Raw genomic sequence first — 23,227 nt, 5'->3', positions numbered from 1 at the left:
GTGAACCGAGGTTTTAAACTGAGGTTATCTGTCTCTAGAAATAAGAAAAATGTGATTGGCATAGGAAGATACGTCACAGGCGTGAACTAACGAAACTGAAACACATCTTTTACTACCGAATAATAGCATAGTAATATCTCTTTTTTATTTGTTTAAAGCATAAATTAAGTTTGGCTATCCACAGTCACGTTAACAAAGTTTGCTTAAAGCACGCAACTATATCAGAGACATTTGAAACATCTATAGATGTTGGATGAAGTACTCTAGTCCCACAACAACTAGGCTATATTGAAAAGCTATTTTTCTGCCGCAATAGAAGGCACTGTTATTTACAGCAGCAGAACTAACCTAACCCAGTCGGGGCAATTCAAAATTTTAATGAGATGATATTTTCACGCTCTTTGCCATTAAATAATCACATCAAATCAACTGCTACAATCTATTTCTAATATCTTTTGAGATTCTTGAGATATTTATGTTTTATAACTTTTTCCTTTTTTATAGCTGTACTTTATTTATCCTTGTTTCGCTTGTAAATATAACAAAAAGGCAAGCTTATTATATCATAAACAGCTTGATAATATCTCGTTACCCTTCGATCTCCGTTAGAAAGAACATATAATGTATATATATATATATATATATATATATATATATATATATATATATATATATATATATATATATATATATATATATATATATATATATATATATATATATATATATATATATATATATATATATATATATATATATATATATATATATATATATATTGTTTGTTTTGTTTATTTTCACTAATAATACTTTATACTTTATTTATACTTTATTTCGAAGAGCTAATTCACTGAAAGAGCTCCTTTTCTCGAAGAATTGATGTGCCAAAATGTAGTTTTTATTTAAACGGTCGTGTTTGAGGGGGCAGTAGCCCTCCTTAAGTTTAGGATAGCCATGGGTGTGCTATTAAAAACGAACAGAAACATACAAAAAAGTTCTTCCAACTGAAAGTAAAAAGCGACATTAAAACTTACAGCGAACAGAAATAATTCCACATATGAGGGACCAGCTAACTCCTTAATGCCTCACTCTTTACAGGAATGTTTGACTTTGTGTCCCAATTCTTTAAGAACGCCTGCTCAAACACAAGGACCAAGTAATCGGAATAGGAAGTATTTTTAGAACATTACTAAACGTTAGCGCAAAGAACGAGGGGTTGTGGCGAGGGCAATGCCCCTCGAGCATGGAATAACTTATCTTTGTTTTAAGTTTCAATGTCCCTCTTTTCTTTCATTAGAAAAAAACTTGTTTATTTTTTATTTAATATCTCGAAGGCCGAAAGAACCACCTCTGTTCGAACAACTGGTAATTTTTAGCTACACAAAGCCTGAAACCTTTTTTCAGTTTTTCCACATTCCTGTAAAAGTTACGCATTGTAACAACGCCTTTTAAACTGCTGCAGTCAAATAAAATTATTGTTTTATTAACAAATTCTTATGTATATTGGAAAAATTTACCATTATTGTGCTTATCTTTATTTACTTATTCAAAAACTTTTTCTGCTATATTAGGCTATTTACCAGTACATACAGTTTTTGCATCTATATTTACCTATATTGTGCGCTTCATCAAATACAACGCAGGAATTCCTTCCAATTTCTTTCGAGACTATCTCAGCAATTTTTGGATCCAAGATATAATGATATGTGTATACAACAATATTCGCTCGTGAAACCTACAGGGATAGAAACTATTACTTTGAATAATTAAACTGCTTAAGGGTGGTTCATATGTCAAATCAATGAACTAAGAAATAAGAGAGAAAGTAGACAAACTTAAAGTGTTGAACATCTTGCATAAATCATCTTGGGGTTGGGGTCAGGATGATATCTGGGGGTAAATTACGTAATTACACTGGTAGACAACAATACTTACCTTTGAAAATTAATGTAGATTATACTTCACAAACCGTTTAGAGGAGGGAGGGGGTTCAGGGAGGCAAATTGTACAATTTTGCAGGAAGACAACAACATTTGCTCGTAAACCCTACGGAAATAGGTGATGCATGGAGACAAACTATCTAATATTCAGCATTTATTTCCATTTTTTTATGGGTATGGAGGGCGTATTGTCTCATTTGGTTATTGATCTATATCTTTGAGAACTTGAAATCATACTGTATCTTTGAGAACAATGAACTTAAAATCATACAAAGCAAACTTAATAGTCAATTAAGTGCTTCAAATCTAAAACCCCAAGGAGTTAAAGAACAAAATTAATCGACTATAGTGACTATAGTAATCGACAGAACAAAAATGGGCGAAAGGCACATTCAAGTAAATATTTTTTTTTGTTTTAGCAAATTTAGTCGGGTGGATTTGAGAGCAGCTCATATATAAAACGGCTAAAAGGGAATGAAAAGTTTAATAGCAGATTTAACTGTGTGAATTTGATAAAAGGTCAAACATAATGCAGCTTACGACAGATTAGGGTGAATCGAAGAGTTCAAAAAGGATTTGGCAAAATAGTTCAATAATAGCTCATACGTAAGCGGCACATTAAAGTAAATAAAAAAAAATTGAAGCAAATTTTGACAAAAATATTTGATGACAATTTATATACAAAACGGCCTAACGGCTCATCAAAGTGAATGAAAATAAAAGGTTTAAAATTAGACCTAACCGTATGCTGATGTGCAAATTTGGGCAGTCCGTTCTTTCGAGTGATAAACACCGATCCCCACTACCCCCCGCCGCCAGAGTCAACAGAAACACACGCCACATGAATAAGCAGGAACCAGTACGCTGCAGGACAAATCATTTCAGCAATTCATTCGTTCCTTTTTTACTAGTGTTATTAATCGTACTTAGTATATGTATATATGTATATATATATATATATATATATATATATATATATATATATATATATATATATATATATATATATATATATATATATATATATATATATATATATATATATATATATATATATATATATATATATATATATATATATATATATATATATATATATATATATATATATATATATATATATATATATATATATATATATATATATATACATATATATATATATATATATATATATATATATATATATATATATATATATATATATATATATATATATATATATATATATATATATATATATATATATATATATATATATATATATATATATATATATATATATATATATATATATATATATATATATATATATATATATATATATATATATATATATATATATATATATATATATATATATATATATATATATATATATATATATATATATATATATATATATATATATATATATATATATATATATATATATATATATATATATATATATATATATATATATATATATATATATATATATATATATATATATTGTTGTAAAGGGCAGCGTAATTTAGTTGCGGTGTCAGCCGTAACTATGACAGCTATTTTTATTAAATGAATCTTGAATCTTGTGTGCTAATCGTGTGGATCATGCATAACACAGCTAAGCGATACTAAAAAGCAAATGAATGAAGTTTTAAATCAGATGTAGCGGCCAATTATAAAAGTTTGGCACATTAAAGAGGATGAGAACAAGTTTAAAAGCAGCCCATACATAAAATGGTTAAACAGTACAATAAAAGTGGATAAAAAAGTTTAAGAGCAAATTAAGCCGAATATACTCAATAACAGCTTATACATAAAACAGCATATTGAAGGGAACGCAAAAGTTCAAAAGCAGATTTAACCGAGTGGATTTTATACAGCTTAAGCATTAAACAGCTAAACGGCACATTGAAGTATACCTAGCCAAAAATATTAACTACCCTTGTGGAGCCACACACTAAGAAAATAATAACTACTGAAGCTCATAGCATCCATTGAATTTTCGTATTAAATTTGAAATAGTCTATGGCTTAACTTAAAAGCCTTCGGCCGTTTATTTAGCGTTAACAAATAACCGTAAATACAATTGCGACAGCGTTAATAAAAGGTCAATCCAAAAGTTAAACAAGATGGTTTTTTTTTATAAAACAAAAGCTTTTCTACAAGACAACAACTCCTCCCCCCCCCCCCAAAAAAAAAGAAAATTAGCGAATCAAAGGGATCGCATTGTTATTGTGGTAACCAAGAAGTAATATTATCAGATTCTTTTGTCCACTTAGGAATGCCTGTTGGGTCAAGCTTGGTTTCTATGCGTGCTCTACTGATAGGCAATGTCGCGAATGGCGGGAAAAGCATATTTGGCTCTGTCATCCAAAAAAAAGACAAATATATGTAACCGACAGATATGAGGACGGCTGTAAGATGCTTTGGTTAGACACATTTTTTAGCTACTTATCCATTTTGAAATATTTTATCCACAAGAGATAAAAGAATTTTGCGTCCAGATTTTTGTAAGTATGCTAAAGTTCTCCTTAATTTACGATTGTAAAAACAACAAGTAAAACAAATTTACCTAAGGCAGTGGAACTGTTTAAACCTCAAGAATATTTGAGCTCTATATTTAAGAGCCGCCCTCAGCAAGCTACGTATATCAATAAAAAATACATTTCACTATCTTAGGTGAATTCCCTGTTGTTTTACTTACGGTTTTTATTATGATGGAAAGGCAGTGGGGTCATAGCCCTCATTTAATTTACGATTGTGGACAAAGAATTCGTCGGTATCACACTTGTGTGGCATTATCAGCCCCATTGCAGCCCTCACTAAGCATCAGACGGGATTCTTAAGAGTCTGTCGAGACCAGTGCTCTAGTCGCTGTGGTTCGTGCTTAAGTATCTGTGTGTATGTATATAGTATTTCAGTTTTCGTTCATTCCTATTATTTTTGTAGTGAGTAGTCTTCTCTGTCTCTGTTCATTTATTCTATTTCTAGTTTAGAAGGTTTGCACCCTAATGTTGGTTGAAAAGACTCCATCGCTCAGGAAAAACTGAAACATAATTGTCCGTGTACGCACACATGGCTTAGGAAAGAATTGAGGATCTGAATCCCACTTGATCATCTTCTTTCTTACCCAGCCTTTAGAAAAAAAAATAGCCACAAAAATGTAGCCCTTCCAGAAATATTCTACAAAATTTGTTCTGAACATATCTGTGATAAAAATGATAATGAAAGTAGAGGTTTTGAAACAAAACCGCATAATTACCATATGCCTTGCTAAGAAATAGGGACAGTATCCTTTATCTATGCCATACTGCTTTAAGTCATCAAGGTTGTAGACTCCAGATGGTAAAGACTCCTCCCTGCCTTCTATATCAAAACCTTCAAAAAATTTGCAGAGTGGAATGTTTTCATTTGTCTGTGCTCTTGCTCGCACATAAGACGCTGTTAAACTGTAACACTTGGTGTCAACTATCTTTCCATCTCGTTGTGTGCTAACCTGAAATATAATTAACGTTAAATAAATGAGGGCAAATATCTAAAGAGGTGAGAACAACAAACGTAACCTAAATTACTATGGAAAACTGACTGGGGAAAAAGTATGTCAAATTTAAGTAAAAAAATAAGCCAAACTTAAAAAAAGAGAAAAGTTTAAAAGAATAATAAAAGAACGTCTAAGTCAGACCGTGAGGAGAGCCGATTTTTTTTATTAATAAAATCATAGTTGTGATCCCGCTTTTACATTGTTTTATTAGCATGAAAAAATTAAAACAAAGAAAAGCACAGCTTCTTTGCAATAAAAATCCTGAAGACATGTTACAGTGGTTAATATTACAAAGCCTTCATCATGAAGATCCTATCATTTCATTGCACATGTCATTTAAAAAAGGAAGTTCTCATCTAGTTACGTTAAATAGGAGGAGGAGCCTTTATCCCCCCCCCCCGATGCCTCAAGATTTTACAATTTAATCCATATTTTGTGACGTGTTTGTCTTTTTCTTTTCGAGTCCCCTTGAACTATTAGGCTCCCTCGAAAATAAATTTCTCCATATGTGCATGATACCTTCTGGTAGCACAGTGGATTGATGCTGTGCTTGGCAATTCGGGGCCAATAAATTGATCCCCACTTGGGCAAGATTAGGCAACAGGCTTGCTACTTGTCCCTCTAAAAAAGACTCGGCAACTGGACACTAGGTTCCACGCCCTATGCCGCAGCAAAGGCTCAGGAGGATTTTCAGCTTAAATTTTTCATGTGCCTGGATTATCACTTCCTATTTCTGTCCCCTCTCATCCCCTGTGAACCTTAGTTATACTTTTAAGAACATATCCGAAATCATCACAGTCACATAATGATTTATTCATATAAGTATTTATTATATATCTATTAATATATATTTATTCAAAACTTTTTTTTATAATCTTTGGTTATCACTTACATCTTCTTAGTAATATGCCATTACTTGGATTGTCAGCTTTTTATTCGAAATATTAGATTTTTCAATAAATAGCGACTTTTTATAACAAAAGGATTAGAGGGGATAGTCTTAATCATTGGCTACCATTCACAAAAAAATCATAAATACTAAAATTGGTCTATTTAAGGAAGTGAGAGGAGTAAAGCTCCTGGCCCAGATGGCATACAGTCAGAGCTACTTAAGTCGGGCCCAGAAGAACTGGTAGAGAGACATCCATCATAAAGTCACAGTAGGCATCTGGGAAACAGGCCACTTCCCCAGATCTAGGGCGAAAGCCATGATTATCCCCATTTACAAAAAGGGTGAAAAAGTGGACTGTAATAACTACAGATCAATTAGCATGACAAGCGAACCGGACAAGATCCTCACGAAAATCCTACTTGACCGACTAAAATCCCTGACAGACCTCAATTTAGAGGTATATCAGGCCGGCTTCCGAAGAGATCGATCTACTATAGATCATATATTTTCCCCCCGGCAACTGATGGAGAAAAATATGGGAATTGCGAAAGAACCGTTCTTACTTTTGTTCTTACTCGATTTAATATGGCGCAACGGGCTTTGGCACATACTTCTGCATTATTGAGCCCTCCAAAACAGGGTAACGTTGATCAAAGATATGTATTTGAACTTCTGCAGGCAGGTTCAGACGCCTGAGGGATGGACAGAAGGGTTTCGAGACGTCAGCAGGTATTCTTCAGGGTTACCTCCTATCCCCTTATCTATTTAATCTGTTTCTAAATGCAGATTTATCACTTGCTAAAATCACAGACGGTGCATCCATTGGAGGAAAACTTGTCGATAAATTAGCGTACGCAGACGACATCGTGAAAATTGACAGTCATGAACATCTCCTCCAGACAGACACAAACGAGAAAGTGTCAGCAACCGAAGCCCTTGGGATGGTTGTCAATACAACAAAAACGAAACTCCTGCGGGTATCCAGAGACTCTGTACCCAGAGCCATACAGCTAACCATAAAATAAGAGCAATTTGAAAATGCAGAATCTTTTGTCCACCTTGGCAGTCTTTTAACCTCTTACAACGATTACTCAAAATCGATTCGGTGTAGACTGGGCCTTGCAATCAGCAGCTTCAAGAGCCTATCATCAATTTGGAAAAGTAAATTACCATCAAAATCATTGAAGATCCGGGTCTTTAACCATCTCATAATCCCCATTGCTACGTATGCAAGTGAAACATGGTCAATTAAAGTTGATGACGAAAGGCGAATCTCCGCATTTGAAACAAAACGTCTCCGTCGCATAGCAGGGATCACCTACATCGAGCGAGTATCCAATGAAGACCTCTGTAAACTCCTCCACTGCTCATGTACTATCATGGACCAAATTAGAAGTCAGCAACTGTGCTGGCGTGGTCATATCAAACGAATGCCATCAAACCAACTCCCGAAAACCACATTTGAAGGACGGCTACATGGTACACGACCTCGTGGCCAACCTCGCAAGAGATGGTACGACAACTTCAATGGCCAAAACCTCCCCCAACTCCTGCGTCTTGCACCAGAAAGAACTGAATACCGTCGCCATATTAAACGACTAGTTAGAAGAGAGGAAGCCTCAATACAGCCACAAAGGTCGGATGGGATATAAGTCAAGTAAGTCATATATAGACATATATATTTTTGATATTTTGAGAAAAGTGCTTATTAAATGTATTGCATTTGTAAAGCTTTTGACCGGTGTAGGTTCTCGTATGCATGGAAAGATTACCCTTGACATTAAAACTCCGCTTGCATACGTCACACTTGAATAGCTTTTCACCGGTATGGGTTCTCAAGTGATGGGCAAGAATATTCTTATGTTTGAATTCTGAATTCTTATTCTTATGTCAAACATCACATTCGAATGGCTTCTCACCAGGATCCTCACATGTTGAATAAGATGAATATTTCGAGAAACGCTCTCATTACATGTATTGCAATTGTATGGATTTTCACCGGTGCGATTTCTCAAATGATGGGCAAGAATATTCTTTTGATTAAAACTTTGCTTGCATACGTCATACTTGAATGGCTTCTCACAAAATGGGATCCTCACATGCTGAATGAGATGAATATTTTGAGAAAAGCTCTTATTACACGTATTGCACTTGTATGGCTTTCCACCGGTATGGGTTATCATGTGTATGGCAAGAGTATTCATAAGATTATCAGGGTTGCAGCGGTAGCTAGCAGCCTAGTAAGAAATTGCATATAGAATGTTTCTTGTCATTTTGAAAATGTGTTTCATTCTTCTAATTTACTTCGTGTTCTTCTTTTTTGTCCGGTAGTTTCTTTTTCTTGTTAGTCAGCTTCCTTGTGGCTAAATTTTCATCAAAATATCTACTTGTGAGATATTTGTATTCGATAGATTAGTTTCAGCCCAGTCCTTTAGAAATCGATTGATCTGATTAGTTTCATTTGCAAAAATGATCATACGATCAAAGGCTTGTTTAACCTTTGAAGCTAAAATATTTTTAATTTACAATATGCTTCCTGGCAAAGATAAGGTGGCTTCAGGCCGGCCCCATTAAAATCCTGAATTTTCTTAAGATGTCTTATTCAAACTATGAAGTTAAGTTTTACTTTTTATTATTGGTCACCCTTATATTCACACGCCATGTCTATCCCATATGTGTATGGCAAGATAACTCTTGTCATTAAAACCTTGCTTTGCATTTGAATGGATTTTCGCCGGTGTGGGTTCTTTTGTGTATGGCAAGATTATCCTTGCGACTAAAACTTTGCTTACATACGTCACAAATGAAAAGCTTTTCACCGGTGTGGGTTCTCATGTGCATGGCAAGATTATCCTTGCGACTAAAACTTTGCTTGCATACGTCACAATTGAATGGTTTTTCACCGGTGTGGGTTGTCATGTGCATTGCAAGAGTTTTCATGCGACTAAAACTTTGATTGCACACGTCACAATTGAATGGCCTTTCGCCGGTGTGGGTACTCGGATGCACGGCAAGAGAATTCTTGTGACTAAAACTTTGCTTGCATACGTCAAAACTGAATGGCTTTTAGCCGGTGTGGGTCCTCAGGTGTACGACAAGAGAATCCTTGCGACTAAAACTTTACTTGCATACGTCACAACTGAATGGTTTTTCACCGGTGTGGGTTGTCATGTGCATTGCAAGAGTTCTCATGTGACTAAAACATTGCTTGCATACGTCACAATTGAATGGTCTTTCACCGGTGTGGGTACTCATGTGCATGGCAAGAGTATACTTGCGACTAAAACTTTGCTTGCATACGTCACAACTGAATGGCTTTTCACTAGTGTGGATTCTCAAGTGCATTGCAAGAGTACTCTTGCGACTAAAACATTGCTTGCATACGTCACAATTAAATGGCTTTTCCCCGGTGTGGGTTCTCCTGTGTATGGCAAGATAATCCTTGCGACTAAAGCTTCGGTTGCATACGTCACAATTGAATGGCTTTACACCGGTGTGGGCTGTCATGTGCCTTGCAAGAGTTCTCTTGCGACTAAAGCTTTGCTTGCATACGTAACACTTGAATGATTTTTCACCGGTGTGGATTCTTATGCGTATGGCAAGAGTATTCTTAAAACTATTGCATATAGATCGTTTCTCGTCATTTTGAAAAGATCTCTCATTCTTCTGATTTGCTTCGCAGTCTTATTTTTTGTCAGGTAGCTTCTTGAGCTGGTGGGTCAGCTTCCTTGTGGCTGGATTTTCATCAAAAATGTCTACTGGTGAGATATTTGTAATCGATAGCTCAGTTTCAGTACAGACCGCTAGAACCTGTTCGGACTCATTGGTTTCATTTGCAGAAATAATTGCATGATCAAAGGCTTGTTCATTCATTGAATTCATCTTTGAAGGTTCAAACTTGTAAGCTTAATCACGTATCGAGTTGTTTGTATCAAACAAAAAAAAAACAACTAATTTAAAAAATTTCAGACATTTTCTAGTTAGAATTAAAACATTAAAATTATTGCTCGGACACCATAAATATTTTCGGAGTTTACGTAATAACTATAGCAATTCTGAATTGAACTTGAAAATGTTTTCATCCTATTTTTTATATCTTAAAAAGACATTGCTTGAGTCTTTAACAAAAAACATTCGGTAATTATGTTTTTGGAATATGAAATGAAAAAGTGTATACATATGCTACTCGGGATTTTTTCTTTTAGAATAACAACATTTGTAGAGGAGTTTTTTTTCTAATTTAAAACACTTTTTAAACTCTTGGTTACTACGGGCTGGGGTTCACCTTTTACTAGGTTGCAGCTAGAGCTGCAACTATGTTTATCTGAGGGATTAAACTGTCTCCAAAGAAATCTTTAGGAATTATTGTTCAAGCCTTTAGTAACTTTTGGAGGTTAATAACTATTATAGAGAATGGATTTTATACTTTTCCGAGTTGCAGCGGTAGCTAGCAACCTAGTAAGGGACGATCACGTCCCATAGTAAAAAAGAAAATAGGTCATAACTCCCAAAACTAGAATCAGATCAAAACAAAAAGTACACTATTAGAGCCACCTTTTCCGAAACCCCTATATAGGAAACTTATAGTCCCTTGTTTTGAACAACAAGGGAAATATACTGGCATGAAAATCAAGAGAAGTGGCGGAAACCACGATATTCTGCATATACGGTATCTTCTTCCTCTTCTTTTCCTCAGATAGCGGGCCCTGGAACATCATAGAGAGCTGTTTAATAGCTCATTTTAAAGGAAGTTAATATGGTTAAAAACTTTTTGTAATGTGAAAAAAAGTTATTTTTAACAAAAAACCATTTTTTTTTTACGAAAAACCGCATTTTCATGGTCAAGATTGATGAATAACGTCATAATTGTTGGTATATAATCATCATAATAGAGAGTTGTTTAATGGCTCATTTTAAAGGAAATTACTGTATATAGAAACCTTTGGTAATTAACCAAAATAATTTTTATTACAAAAAAAAATTTTACGAAAAATTGTACTTTAGTATTATAGGCAGCGCAATAGCACTGCCTAAGTAAAGAACGATCTTGTTACAATGTATTTTTTTTCCATACCAGGGCACTTCGTATCGAAGGAAATGTTGTAGAAACTTCAAAAAGGGCTCATTCGACTGGAAATTGGAATGGCTAGTGCCCTTTAAATAGTCGAAAGAGATTGGAAGGCAACTAACACCCCTTCCACGCCCACTATTTCCCCAAACACATCCAGTCAAAATCTTGAGATAGCCATTTTGTTCAACGTAGTCGAAAGTTCTGGAAACTAGGTCGTTGAGGATGACAACCGCCCCCCCCCCAAAGCCCTCAGGGCAAGGGTTCTAAGTTATGCCCTGAGGGCAAATTACCCCCATTTATTTTCTGTTTGTTTTGGGTTTCATTTATTTATTGATACTGATTTGTGATAGTTGTATGCTTGGTAGATTATTTGATTCTATTTTTTTTAATTTTTGGTTTAGTGAGGTTCTTTACTGTTTTTGAAAAACTTATTTAGTGCAAAAAGTTTTTTGATTATTTTCTGTTGGTTTTATATTGACATGGTCTTTGTCAGGGAGAAACAAGAGCCTCTTCTGAAGTTAAACAACAACTCCTTCCATAAAAACCTTTAATACCCCCTGGGCATAGCTTACAACCCTTGCCCCTAATCTCTGGGGCTTCTTTGAGCCCAAAAATGCTTGTCAAATGATTTCTTGGCTATTTTGAATAGAATGGCTATCTCAAAATTTCTAATAGACGCATTTCGGGACAATATGAAGTGTGTGCAGGGGGGAGAGGGTAGCTATTCTTTGATCATTTTGACTCTTAAAAAGGGAACTAAAGTGTCTGATTACCAATCCAATGAGCCTCCTTTAAAGTTTATATGATCACACTTTCTATAAAAACCCTATATGTCCCCGGGGCAAAACTTACAACTTTTGCCCTGAGGGCTGGGGGGATTTGTAATCCTCAAAGACATAATTTCCAGACCTTTCTGATAGGCTTAACAAAATGGCTATATCCAAATTTTTACTGGAAGTGCTTGAGGAAATAATAGGCGCGGAGGGAAACATTTGCCCTCTGATCACTTTCGACTAATAAAAAAGGTACTAGTCCTCTCAATTTCCAATCGAAAGAGCCCTTTTTGAAGCTTCTACGACAAAAATTTCTATAAAAACCTTAAATGCCCCAAGGGCATAACTTACGACCCTTGTCCTGAGGGCTATGGGGGGGAGGGTCGTCATCCTCAAAGACATAATTTCCAGACCTTTCAACTACGTTGAACAAAATGGCCATATCAAAATGCTGATCAGAAAGGTTTGCTGCAGTGACCCAGGAGTATCATTTAGACGGAAAATTAAATCATGAGATATTTAATATATCTCAATGGTTGCCTCTTAAAGATAAGATTGACATAAATATATAACTAGCTCCCTCCAATTTCATTTTGAGAAAAACACTTGCTGCAGCACCTGATGCAAATGTCATTATCACGTCAGCAATTTTTCATGTTCGGGAACAACTGGTTTTGAGCTCTGTTGAATTGGAAGTGAAAAAGCTGAGAGTAAATGGTAACAATATTAAACTTTTTGCCCTCCATACGGTCACCAATCAAAGTTACACTGCCACTGGCTCTCGTACTTAAACCGATTCATCATTTATCAATGGAGAAATCCCATCAAAACGTGATTTGGCCAGTATGAAGAGTGCTAGTGCCGTTGGATCCTGGACTGCATCCTTCCATGATTTTAATTCTTTTTGGCCTATCTAGCCTTGTGTGCAAAGTGAATGGAATTCCCTTGTACACTTTATCATTTGATAAAAAATCCTATAGAACTCTGTATGAGTTGACCATGCAATCCTAGAATTTATGCCCCCAAGGCATAAATTACAACCCTTGCCCTGAGGGCTGTGAGGGGGTTGTCATCCTCAAAGACATAATTTCCGGCCCTTTCAATTACGTTGAAATAATGGCTATTTCAAAATTTTGATTGTATGTGATTAGGGAAATGCTGGGAGAGAGAGAGGAGTTAGTTGCCTCCACTCTTTTCTCTCAAGTTAAAATTTTCGGTCAAATTTCCCTCCAAAACACTCCCAGATAGTTTCAGCTTGATCATCTTAGCTGCTCCAGAGAGATTGCAGATGCAGTATTTTGGGAATGTTTTAGAATTTGGTTTTATTAACTTTATGATTGATTATTTCCATTCATTTATACTTTTAACAATAATTATAAAATAGTAGCTTAGACAAGGGGGAGAATGAGCAGTCAAAAAAGATAATTTTACTCACCTCTGGATGAACACAGAGATTCTTTCTTGAGCTAAGAGCAATAGCAATAATTTTCGAATCTTCCCCGGTTTTGTCCTCTATAAACTGGACCAATTTCCTCAGCTCCTCTATGACTTTTTCAATCTCGGGTACTGTTCTTGACACATAAATAAGTTTAGCCAATTCTAGGGGATATTTTCGGATATATGCCACAATTAAAGAAAGTAGCGTGACGGTTTTGCCAGTCCCTGATGGCATTTCAAGCATAATATGACCCTAGATAAGAAAATGAATAACACTGAAAACAATTAGGAAAATACAGCATGTCTACTGAAAGATAACATTCAAGCTTTTACGGCAATCAAATGGTAGTCAACCTATTTTCCAGTAAATCATTATAGTTGCAGTAATCAACTGCACGTTTATTTATGTTTTTCAGGTATCTGGAAGTCCATATTTTGGTTTTGCAGATTTGGAATGGCCTTTCACCTAATTGGCCAAGAATTGAGTAAAAATCAAGGATTCAGTACTTTAAGGACGGTCTATACAATGCTTGCTATTGGAGTTCTAGGCTTGGTAAATATTTGGAGGTTCAACCCTCTATAAGGGAACAGATTTAAAATTTCCAGAACAGCTTTAAAAAAAAATCTAAAATAGTTGCTTATATCGTTCCTAGAAACAAACAGATTTACTTTGACCCCCCCCCCCTTCTAACACTGATTATTTGGCATTGGAACGGAGGTCAGTGGCGTGACTGTAAGCTCAGTCAGAGTTGACCCAGCTCTAAGTTGATACCTGGAGAAATCTGGGGAAGGTAAACAGACGGGTGTGCGAAAGCACAGGACGACTGGCCCAAAATATTCCATTGCATATCCTGGCTGAAGTGCCATGAAACGGAGATCAGTACCGCTGGTTTGGACTACACAGTCTGGTCCTGCACCATACCCTCCCCCTCCCCTAATGTGCAAATATATACTCCAAATTAGATATAGCCTGCTCATTGCATTTGTAATATCAAAGTAAAGTAAAGCGATGCGCTTTTAGGAATAATTATTAGTATTTTAGAATATTTTAAAGCAGTTTACAGAATATTATAATGCTCCCTTATGGAGAGCCGAACCACTAAATATTTGTCCTTGACTTTATTGTATGGGTTTGCTGGATATTTACCGTGGAAATAGACTTGGATACACGAGCCTTCACTGCTACAGATATGATTATTGCAACTATACCCTGATGGTCACATGTATCACACTACTTAATGTGTAATACATAGTGTTTGCTTGTACAAACATGGTGAATATACAGTGTGTTTGATTGTACCATTTACACAACAATTCAGAAACCATGCACTTGACCAATAAATTTTTCTTCCTAAGATGTCTCAGTGGGAAAGTAGAAACATAGCTTGTCTGAGACGCAGACGACCCATTGACGAGCACCAGGAAGCAAATTAAGAATTCCAAATTGTAACACATAAAAAGCTAAATATTCGGTAAACGCAAAAAATATAAGTACCTAGAAAATATACCTACGAAAAGTTGAAATTCATAAAACATTTCGAGAAACTCAGCAGGAGGGTTAATATTAGAAAACTACTACGGGAGTGAAGTTTTCGTTCAACACAGGAAAAACGTTTTCACAATTCACAGAGTAGGATATCTTAGAAAATCCGTGATTAATTCTTTTGAAGGTAGGAAGTAATCAAGCCCATTAATAGGGGGGCACTGGGGACCAAGTTCGAAGTTTCAAGTTAAACACCTCAATTCATATTTCGCATCCAATAAGAACAGAAGTATCTGAAATTCTTTTTTTAACTCCTATCCAAATCTATGGGGTAAGATAAGATCGATACAAATTCATTCTCGAAGTTGCTATTGCTAGCATGCATTGTCGAGTTTGTGTTTATTGTAAAATAAGAAAGGTTGGGGGTTGTACAGGAATCTTTTATTTGTTTATATGCATTTTTTGTTACGTTTTTATGCGTCAGATAACAATTTTGGGGGAGGGGTTCAAACCCTCCACCCCTGCATACGGCTTTAATTATGCGATACATCAAAGTTAAAAGAACGTATTATAATTAAGAATTATGTAGATTTACCAGAAAACTAACAGTGCTGCGCTAACAAGCATTTAAGACAAAATTATTTTAGCATAGCATCAATTGCTAATTAAAAGTAGCAATGGCAATCACCAGTAGATTTGTCAACACCAACATGGAATTGAGACTAGGGACGTACCCAGGCAAGAGCTTCTTCCCCCCCCCCTTCCAAAGAAAAACTTGTTTTCGAATTTCTTGCACCTCTTATCAAACTCATCAAGCAAATTGTTTTTATTATTGGACAAAAAAAAATCCACGCACTCGCCTGATTGGGACACTAGGTTTAATACCCAGAGATAAGTGAATCAAATCACAAACTGTATGACTAACATAGTTCATTTCACGAGGCAGGGTGGGGTTCGAAACCGTCTTTCCATATACTACATTGGATCTGTTCAAAAAAATTTAAAGCAGGTTCAACTAAGCTTAGAAAGGCGTCATACTCCTTCAGGTATTTCTACGGGTCACTTTTTGGCCAAACGGGCCTGTTAGTTTCTGCTTGTTTTGAGTTTGACTCGTTCATTTATTGAAACTTCTGTTCGTTTCGGGTCTCATTTATTTATCGATACTGACTTGTGGTAGTTTTACGCTTGGTAGATTATTTGATTCTATTTTTGCTCGTAAAATCGTATATATATGATTTTTACAATGATTCTGGCCACTTTAAACTTCAAGTCCAATGTACATTGACATTTCCATGCTTTTTCTTTTTGTATTAGTAAGCTAATGCATATCATATGTTTGCTGAATTGCGTTTGCTGTGTTTGCTGAATTGCATTAAAAGGAAGGGTTAGCAGGATAATGTATGTTCAATCACACTTCAATCCTACATATGTACATTATTTCACTGATCTTCACTTTGAGAACAGCTTAGCAAATGTTTTAGTATTAGCCTCAGACGTGTGAATATGTCAGATATGACCTTTAAACTGGCAGCAACGTAGTGTAAGCATGCTTAAATATACATTTTCTGTTTTGACAAGTTTGCGCTACCGGGTCAGTGTTACTGCTATTATGACAGTGAAGCAATAGTTACTAGCATTTCATTGTAATACAATTGCCTGCATACAGACATGAGACAAGGAGAATCCCCTCTCCCTAAGAATGACATAAAGCCGGGAGGGCTAACAAATTCTTCTGAGAGCCAAACTATAAACTTCATTTCTAACCAAATACAAATACATTAAATATAATTTAATTACCATTTGTTATCAAACATGAGTCAAGTATATTTAGCCAAGTGTTATTGATTCAAAACTCACACTTAACGTTTCCAGCTGGTAATAATATTTTACAATGTGTATTTAGAGTGAATTATCAAAATGAACATTAATAAAAACAAATAAGGGAAAAAAATGGAAAAAAAAATTTATCAGAAATGTACCAGGAATCTAACAGAAAAAATAAGACTGACGTAAAATTACAATATGTATTTGTCTGCAAAATGCAATATGCTCTAAGGGGCTGTACCTGACCCACGGGCCGTAATTTGCCTTCATATGGCAAAATTTACCTTCCTATTGGAAAATTTTATGCTAAAACTATAGTTCATTGTTCTTGCTCTCCCTTTGCAGGAAGATTCACTGACCCTTCCCCGGGGGTTAAAAAGTTAGAATGCAATCTACTACTAAGCTACTTCTAACAGTGGATTGCTATACTCCTTGTCACACAAGTGTTTTAACTTTTTTGGTTTTAATATTTTACTAAATTGAACTTACTGCCTACATACTGCTTGTGGGGCTAATATTTTTGTTTTCGTTTCCACAAGAAGCATATAAAATTGTAAAATTTTCAGTTTATGCAACATGTATAACAGAGATATATTTCATGTATTTCAGTTTATGCAACATGTATAACAGAGATATATTCATAGGTGCAGCAAATCAAAAATTAAGGCTTGAGCAAGGGTTATGGCAATGGGAGTGGCCATTTTCTGTGATGTGAATAAAGAATATCACATATAGTCTCTCATTCAGCCCACAACAAAGAACATAAGTTTGGTTTACATTGTTATAAGAATGGTCGATCCTCTATCTCTCTCATTAAAGGAAGCTTAAGATCAGCTGACAGCTTTTAATTTTTTATCTCAAGTCTCAAAACAGCAGAACAAAACAGAAATAAAAACCCAGAAAAAGGACCAACACTTAGCATTCCACAATGCTATTCATTTCCCTCTCATTACATTCTTACAAACATCACTTCACATTTAATTCCAATCCTTAATCACCTGCAAAAATTACACTTTTCAATTTTCCAACATATTTTCTTATGGGTTTACTAACGTTATTTAATCAATTTTAACAAATTAATTTATTAAACCTCTATTCAATTTAAATAGCTTCTAATCCAAAATCTTACCAAAATCTTTGCTAAAAAATATACAAAATTCTCATACTTGTTAATTCACAAATATCTGCATAAAAATTACCAAAGGCCACTTTGACATGCTACAACAAACTGAAGCTTTCCAATGGCCAACATTGACTGGTAAAAGATCAACACTAAATGCAGTGCATTAATTCATTTAAAAATACAACACTTAAGATGGTAATGGAATAATGCAGAATGCTTAGACAAGTAAATGTTAAAATGGGCACATTTATACCATGCATATTTTCTGAATTCATGCATTCCATTGGAGAAACTGGTCCTTAGCTTTTCTTTAGGAAATATCTATGTGTTCACATGTGCTTGAAAATAAATTACTCTTCCTTAAATCTATGTTGCTATTTAATGCTTTTTGATTGGAAACCACAAAAGCTAAATTGCCTATTTAACTAAATACAGACTGACCATGAGAAAAATAAAATGGCTAAAAAGAGGTTAAGCCAATTCTTGAAATCAAAAACTTAATCTCAGGTTTCTATATAAAAAAAAGACCAAATATTTGTGTACATGGTTTTCCTAATAATCTAAATTTCACCGAAATTTATTAAATTGTGTGGATATACGTTTAGGTATGACTTTTACAACCCATAAGATTGGTCCAAAGGCTCCCTTCAAAAATAATTTGGTCCTTAAAAAAATTCGCACTAGATTCTACCACCCCTGAAAGCTTTCCAACGGTTACCTGGAAAAATTCTAACCATACCTCTTAAACATATAGCATGTGTGCATACCCCCCATGCGTAAGTCTACATTGCTGTTAGCAGTGCAAAAATGGTGACTTTAAGACCTTATCATGCCCCCCCTCACCCCGAAATGTTTGTCTGACACGTAAAAACATAACAAAAATGAATAAAAAAAAATAAACCTCTCCTCACAAAATACTTTTGTACCCCCCCCCCCCACCCAACCCCGAGAAAAATCCTGGATACGGCCCTGGCTGTCTTTATATTTTCTTCTTTTTCTCAAATACCAGAACTATAAAAAGTTTTTATCTACAAATATACGATGTGCAGTTATCCTACTGAAACAAATACTCATTGTTCAACATCAACTGTTAGGCCCATGGGCGTCCCGCGGGGGGGGGGCGAGCCGCCCCCCACCTTTTTAGGTATTTGGTAAAATTTTCAGAAAGGTGAAAATTACGGCAGAAATTTTGCAAAATCGGCCGAAATTCAGCAAAATTCTTGATTTCTGCAGAAAATTCAGCATAAATCAGGTAGCGATTCGCTAAAAATTTACGAAGATCGCCCCCCCCCCCCGCCCGCAATAAAATGAGCTTTGGGACGCCCCTGGTTATGCCTAAATACATACCTTGGCATCTAACCCCTTCTTTAATTCCAGCATATAGCTGTACTGTTCAGGATAAATATAGTCATATGGAAAAAGAACTTCCAAGCCATCCACTTCAATTCTAAAAGCAGAAAAAAACATAATAAGACAAAAAAAGACATTTAAAAAGGTAAAAATTCTGAGTTAACAGCACATACTATGCTTTAAATCTGGCAGAAGAGCATTTTTTGGATTGTAATAAGCACTCTAGGAATCAGTATGAACTTGAAATTTTGTCCTATTCAGAAATGAAAAATAAAGATAAGCATTTCAGCAATGCATAGACTATGTATTTTTTTTTTCTTTTTTTTTTGGTAACAGCAGGCTTAAGCGACAAATTAAAAATCAAAACGAGTCTGCAGTCAGATAAGCTTGAGTTTGAATCCCTGAAAAATTGTTAAAAATGGGTAACCTACTCTATAGTATAAAACACAAATGAAATGTTGCAGAAGAGTACTTTGCTTTCTATACCCTTACAAATAAAGTAAACATACTACTTGATGCCTTTTTTTATGCTCTTTCCAAATATAACAATCATTTTTGTTGGTAATGAATTTACCCCTACATGTATATATCAATTCAGGATATATATTTGCACATTAGGGGGTGGGGGTAAAGTTTATTTCTGATGCAAATGATAGGTAAGTTTAAACTTTACCCCCACCATCCTAATGTGCAAATATATACCCTGAATTGGTATAGCCTATAGGGGTAGGGTTAAAATTCATTTCTAACAAGAATGATTATTGTATTCATAGAGAGCATAAAAAATGTATTGATTAGTGTGTTCACTTTATTTGTAAATCAATAATATGAACTGCCAAAAATTTCCCTAAAGCAGTGTTCACAAGTGTGTCTAGCTATTATCCTACATCTAGCCAGAATTCAATGTCTAGGCAATGACCGTTCACAAGTAAAATTTGGCGCTTAGCTAGACATGCTAGACAAGGCGCTTGGCTAGACATTGAGTTCTAGACTCTAGAACTCAATGTCTAGGATTTTTGATTACAGCCAATCAGAGTGAGTCAAGTTCCACTATTTTCATCATTTTTCTTTACATTTGTAAACTGAAATTTAATTTTTGTTTTCTCATTAATTTTTGTTTTCTCATTAATTAATTTTTTTAATTAGTCAAATATGCAACACCAGACATAAAAATGAAGCACACTAAGGCAATTGGGTAAATTTTTACCAGATCATATTATTGATTTAGGAATAAAGTGAATACACCATTTGATGCCTTTTTTATGCTGATTACGAATATAATAATCATTTCTATCAGAAATGAATTTTAGCTCCCCCCCCCCCTACATATGCCAATTCAGGGTTAGGCTGTGGAAATATATACCCTGAATTGGCATATCTATGGGGGGCTGGAATTCATTTCTGATAGAAATGATTACTATATTCATAATCAGCATAAAAAAAAGGCATCAAGTGGTATATTCACTTTATGACAAAGTCAATAATATGATTTGGTAGAAATTTACTGGCAATTGTTTTGCTTATCTCATCCATTAGCTTGTAACAGTAAAAGGTAAAATTCTACTTTAGCTACTTTTGGCCATCTTGGGAACGGGTTAGGTTAGGAAAATGAGATTTTCAGGGATGGGTCTACAGGCTAAAGTATGTCCCGGGAAGGTATTTTGAAATACCTACCTCCACTCCTTCTCCCTCTAAAGGGTCATGAAATTTGCCTATATGACAGGTCTATACCCATTGAAATTTTGACAAAACTACATTTTACCTTAATTTTCAGTTATCAGTTTCTTTTTCTCTGGTTTTAGCTCTGAAAATGCAATTTCAGTTATTTGAGCAGAATTTTAAGACATATAAATAGTTTATTTTCAAAATTTAAGAAATGTATTTGCATATCTTTAAAACCTTATAAATTGGGATTGAGCAAAGTTGTGAAACTGAAAACAATTTTATTGTACTTCCTTTAAGCAGAAGATCTATTTTACAAGGTTTCACTTTTATACCTCACATATTTTTAAAGGTCATCAAAGGTCAGGACCCTCTAGAGGGAGAAGGAGTGGAGGTGAGTACTTCAAAATATCTTCCCAGGACATACTTTAGCCTGTAGACCCATCCCTGAAAGTTTCATTTTCTTAACCTAACCCCTTTCCAAGATAGTCAAAAGTAACTAAAGTAGAATTTTACCAATAAAAATAGGGATTACAATTTTGAAATTTTTGCTCATATAAGCTCTGTTGATTGGCTAGAAATGACAATTTGAAACTAAATTTGTAGTTTTAGCTAAGCACTGGATTTTACTTGTGAACAGTCATTGTCTAGACATTGAATTCTGGCTAGACACGTGTCTAGACATGGGATTCTAGCTAGACATGCTTGTGAATGCTGCTTAAATATATACCCGGAATGGTTTAGCCTATATAGGGGTAGGGGTAAAATTCATTTCCAACAAAAATGATTGTTATATTTGGAAAGAGCACAAAAAAAGGCATTGATGTTTACTTCTTTGTAAGTCAATAATATGAACTGCCAAAAATTGGTAAAGTTCTACCAAATCATATTATTGAGTTAGGACTAAAGTGAATGCCCCATTCGATGCCTTTTTTATGCTGATTGCAAATATAATAAGCATTTCTCTCGGAAATGAATTTCCGCCCCCCCCCCCCCTATATTCAGGGTTAGGTTAGGTATAGCCTATATAGGGGGGGGGGGCTGAAATTCATTTCCGATAGAAATTTTTATTATATTCGCAATCAGCATAAAAAAAGGCATCGAATGGTGTATTCACTTTAGTCCTAACTCAATAATATGATTTTGTAGAACTTTACCCAAAAATTTACCATTTGAACTTGGTTGTTCAAAATTTTACATGTGTTCATCTAAAGGAAGCTTATTAGTCATCCGAAGGTGCAATTCCTGCCCATGGCTCACCAAAATATTGCCGTGTCCCACCGCTGGGGCATGCACTGCATGTTGGAAATCATGGCTCTAGATCCATTCTTGAATGTTTCATCCACCTTGGCCTTCTTTCCAAGATAGCTACAGGCCCTTTACCCAGTTTTAAATGTTTATATTATAGAGTAATAAACCAATTATTTCAGTTCTATCTCAGTAAGTTGATTCTCATAAAAGAAAAAATAATAGCTGGTCTAATAGCCCTACTTCATTTTTTGCCTGAATAATAAAACTAGTAGTCTTCTATAAGCTGTTTCTTCAATAATAAACTACCATCAGCGTTGGCGTAAAGCCGTCTTTACAGATATTCTGAAAAAAATAAACCGAATTAAAGTGGTTACTGGATTTTCAAATTTCTCTTTTGCGGGATTTGCATATCCGGAAGAAACAAACTTGAACTGGGCCTGAATTGCCTTAAGAGTCTGAAAAGCAGCAATGAAAACTGTTCAGCTAAATAAGGTAAATAAGGGTCGACGAGTGAAAATGCTAAAGGTCAAGAACTACTGTTTGTGTAGGCATATACTTACTCTTTCCTCCCCCTTCAAAGCAATCAACTAAATGTTATTCAGGGTTTAGCATTCTGAGGCTGTTACGTTGATTTGACCCATTATAACACTTTTAAGCCAATCGTCAAGGACGGCCTCCTCCCTTTCCCTTTGGTCCAAACTTCACTTAAAAAGCATGAAGCAATACCGGCTTGATCCCTTTTTAAAAATTAAGAAGTCTTTTGAATACAGTACCAGAATGTGACAACCAAAAAAAGGTCCGAGTACTTGCAAAAAATTTCATATTTTCTCTCACCAATCAGTATTTTAATACTAGTGACACACAGGCAGAATGACATTGGTCAACCATT

General features: G+C 34.9%; 1 protein-coding gene and 1 pseudogene across 1 annotated transcript in view; both read right to left on the bottom strand.

Moving 5' to 3' along the window:
* Xpd (general transcription and DNA repair factor IIH helicase subunit Xpd) overlaps positions 1 to 22,602 on the bottom strand; it is an 89,008-nt gene extending 66,406 nt beyond the window's left edge. Inside the window, exons 1-5 of the mRNA XM_089092518.1 lie at positions 22,579 to 22,602; positions 19,423 to 19,522; positions 13,644 to 13,898; positions 5,194 to 5,427; positions 1,612 to 1,735 (exon numbers count right to left, since the gene is read on the bottom strand). Coding sequence (XP_088948644.1) covers positions 1,612 to 1,735; positions 5,194 to 5,427; positions 13,644 to 13,898; positions 19,423 to 19,522; positions 22,579 to 22,583 — 718 coding nt within the window. The 5' untranslated portion in view covers positions 22,584 to 22,602. The remainder of the gene's footprint in view (positions 1 to 1,611; positions 1,736 to 5,193; positions 5,428 to 13,643; positions 13,899 to 19,422; positions 19,523 to 22,578) is intronic.
* On the bottom strand, positions 8,027 to 10,246 carry LOC148950624 (uncharacterized; annotated as a pseudogene).
* Positions 22,603 to 23,227: the final 625 nt, after the last annotated feature.

Source organism: Artemia sp. Qi Xiang Cuo, chromosome 7 (genome assembly GCF_049724085.1).
Source record: "Artemia sp. Qi Xiang Cuo chromosome 7, ASM4972408v1, whole genome shotgun sequence".
In the NCBI taxonomy this organism is placed as follows: Eukaryota; Metazoa; Arthropoda; class Branchiopoda; order Anostraca; family Artemiidae; genus Artemia; species Artemia sp. Qi Xiang Cuo.
The sequence above is the reverse complement of the archived record's forward strand: the minus strand, read 5'-3'. Positions and strand labels throughout refer to the sequence as shown.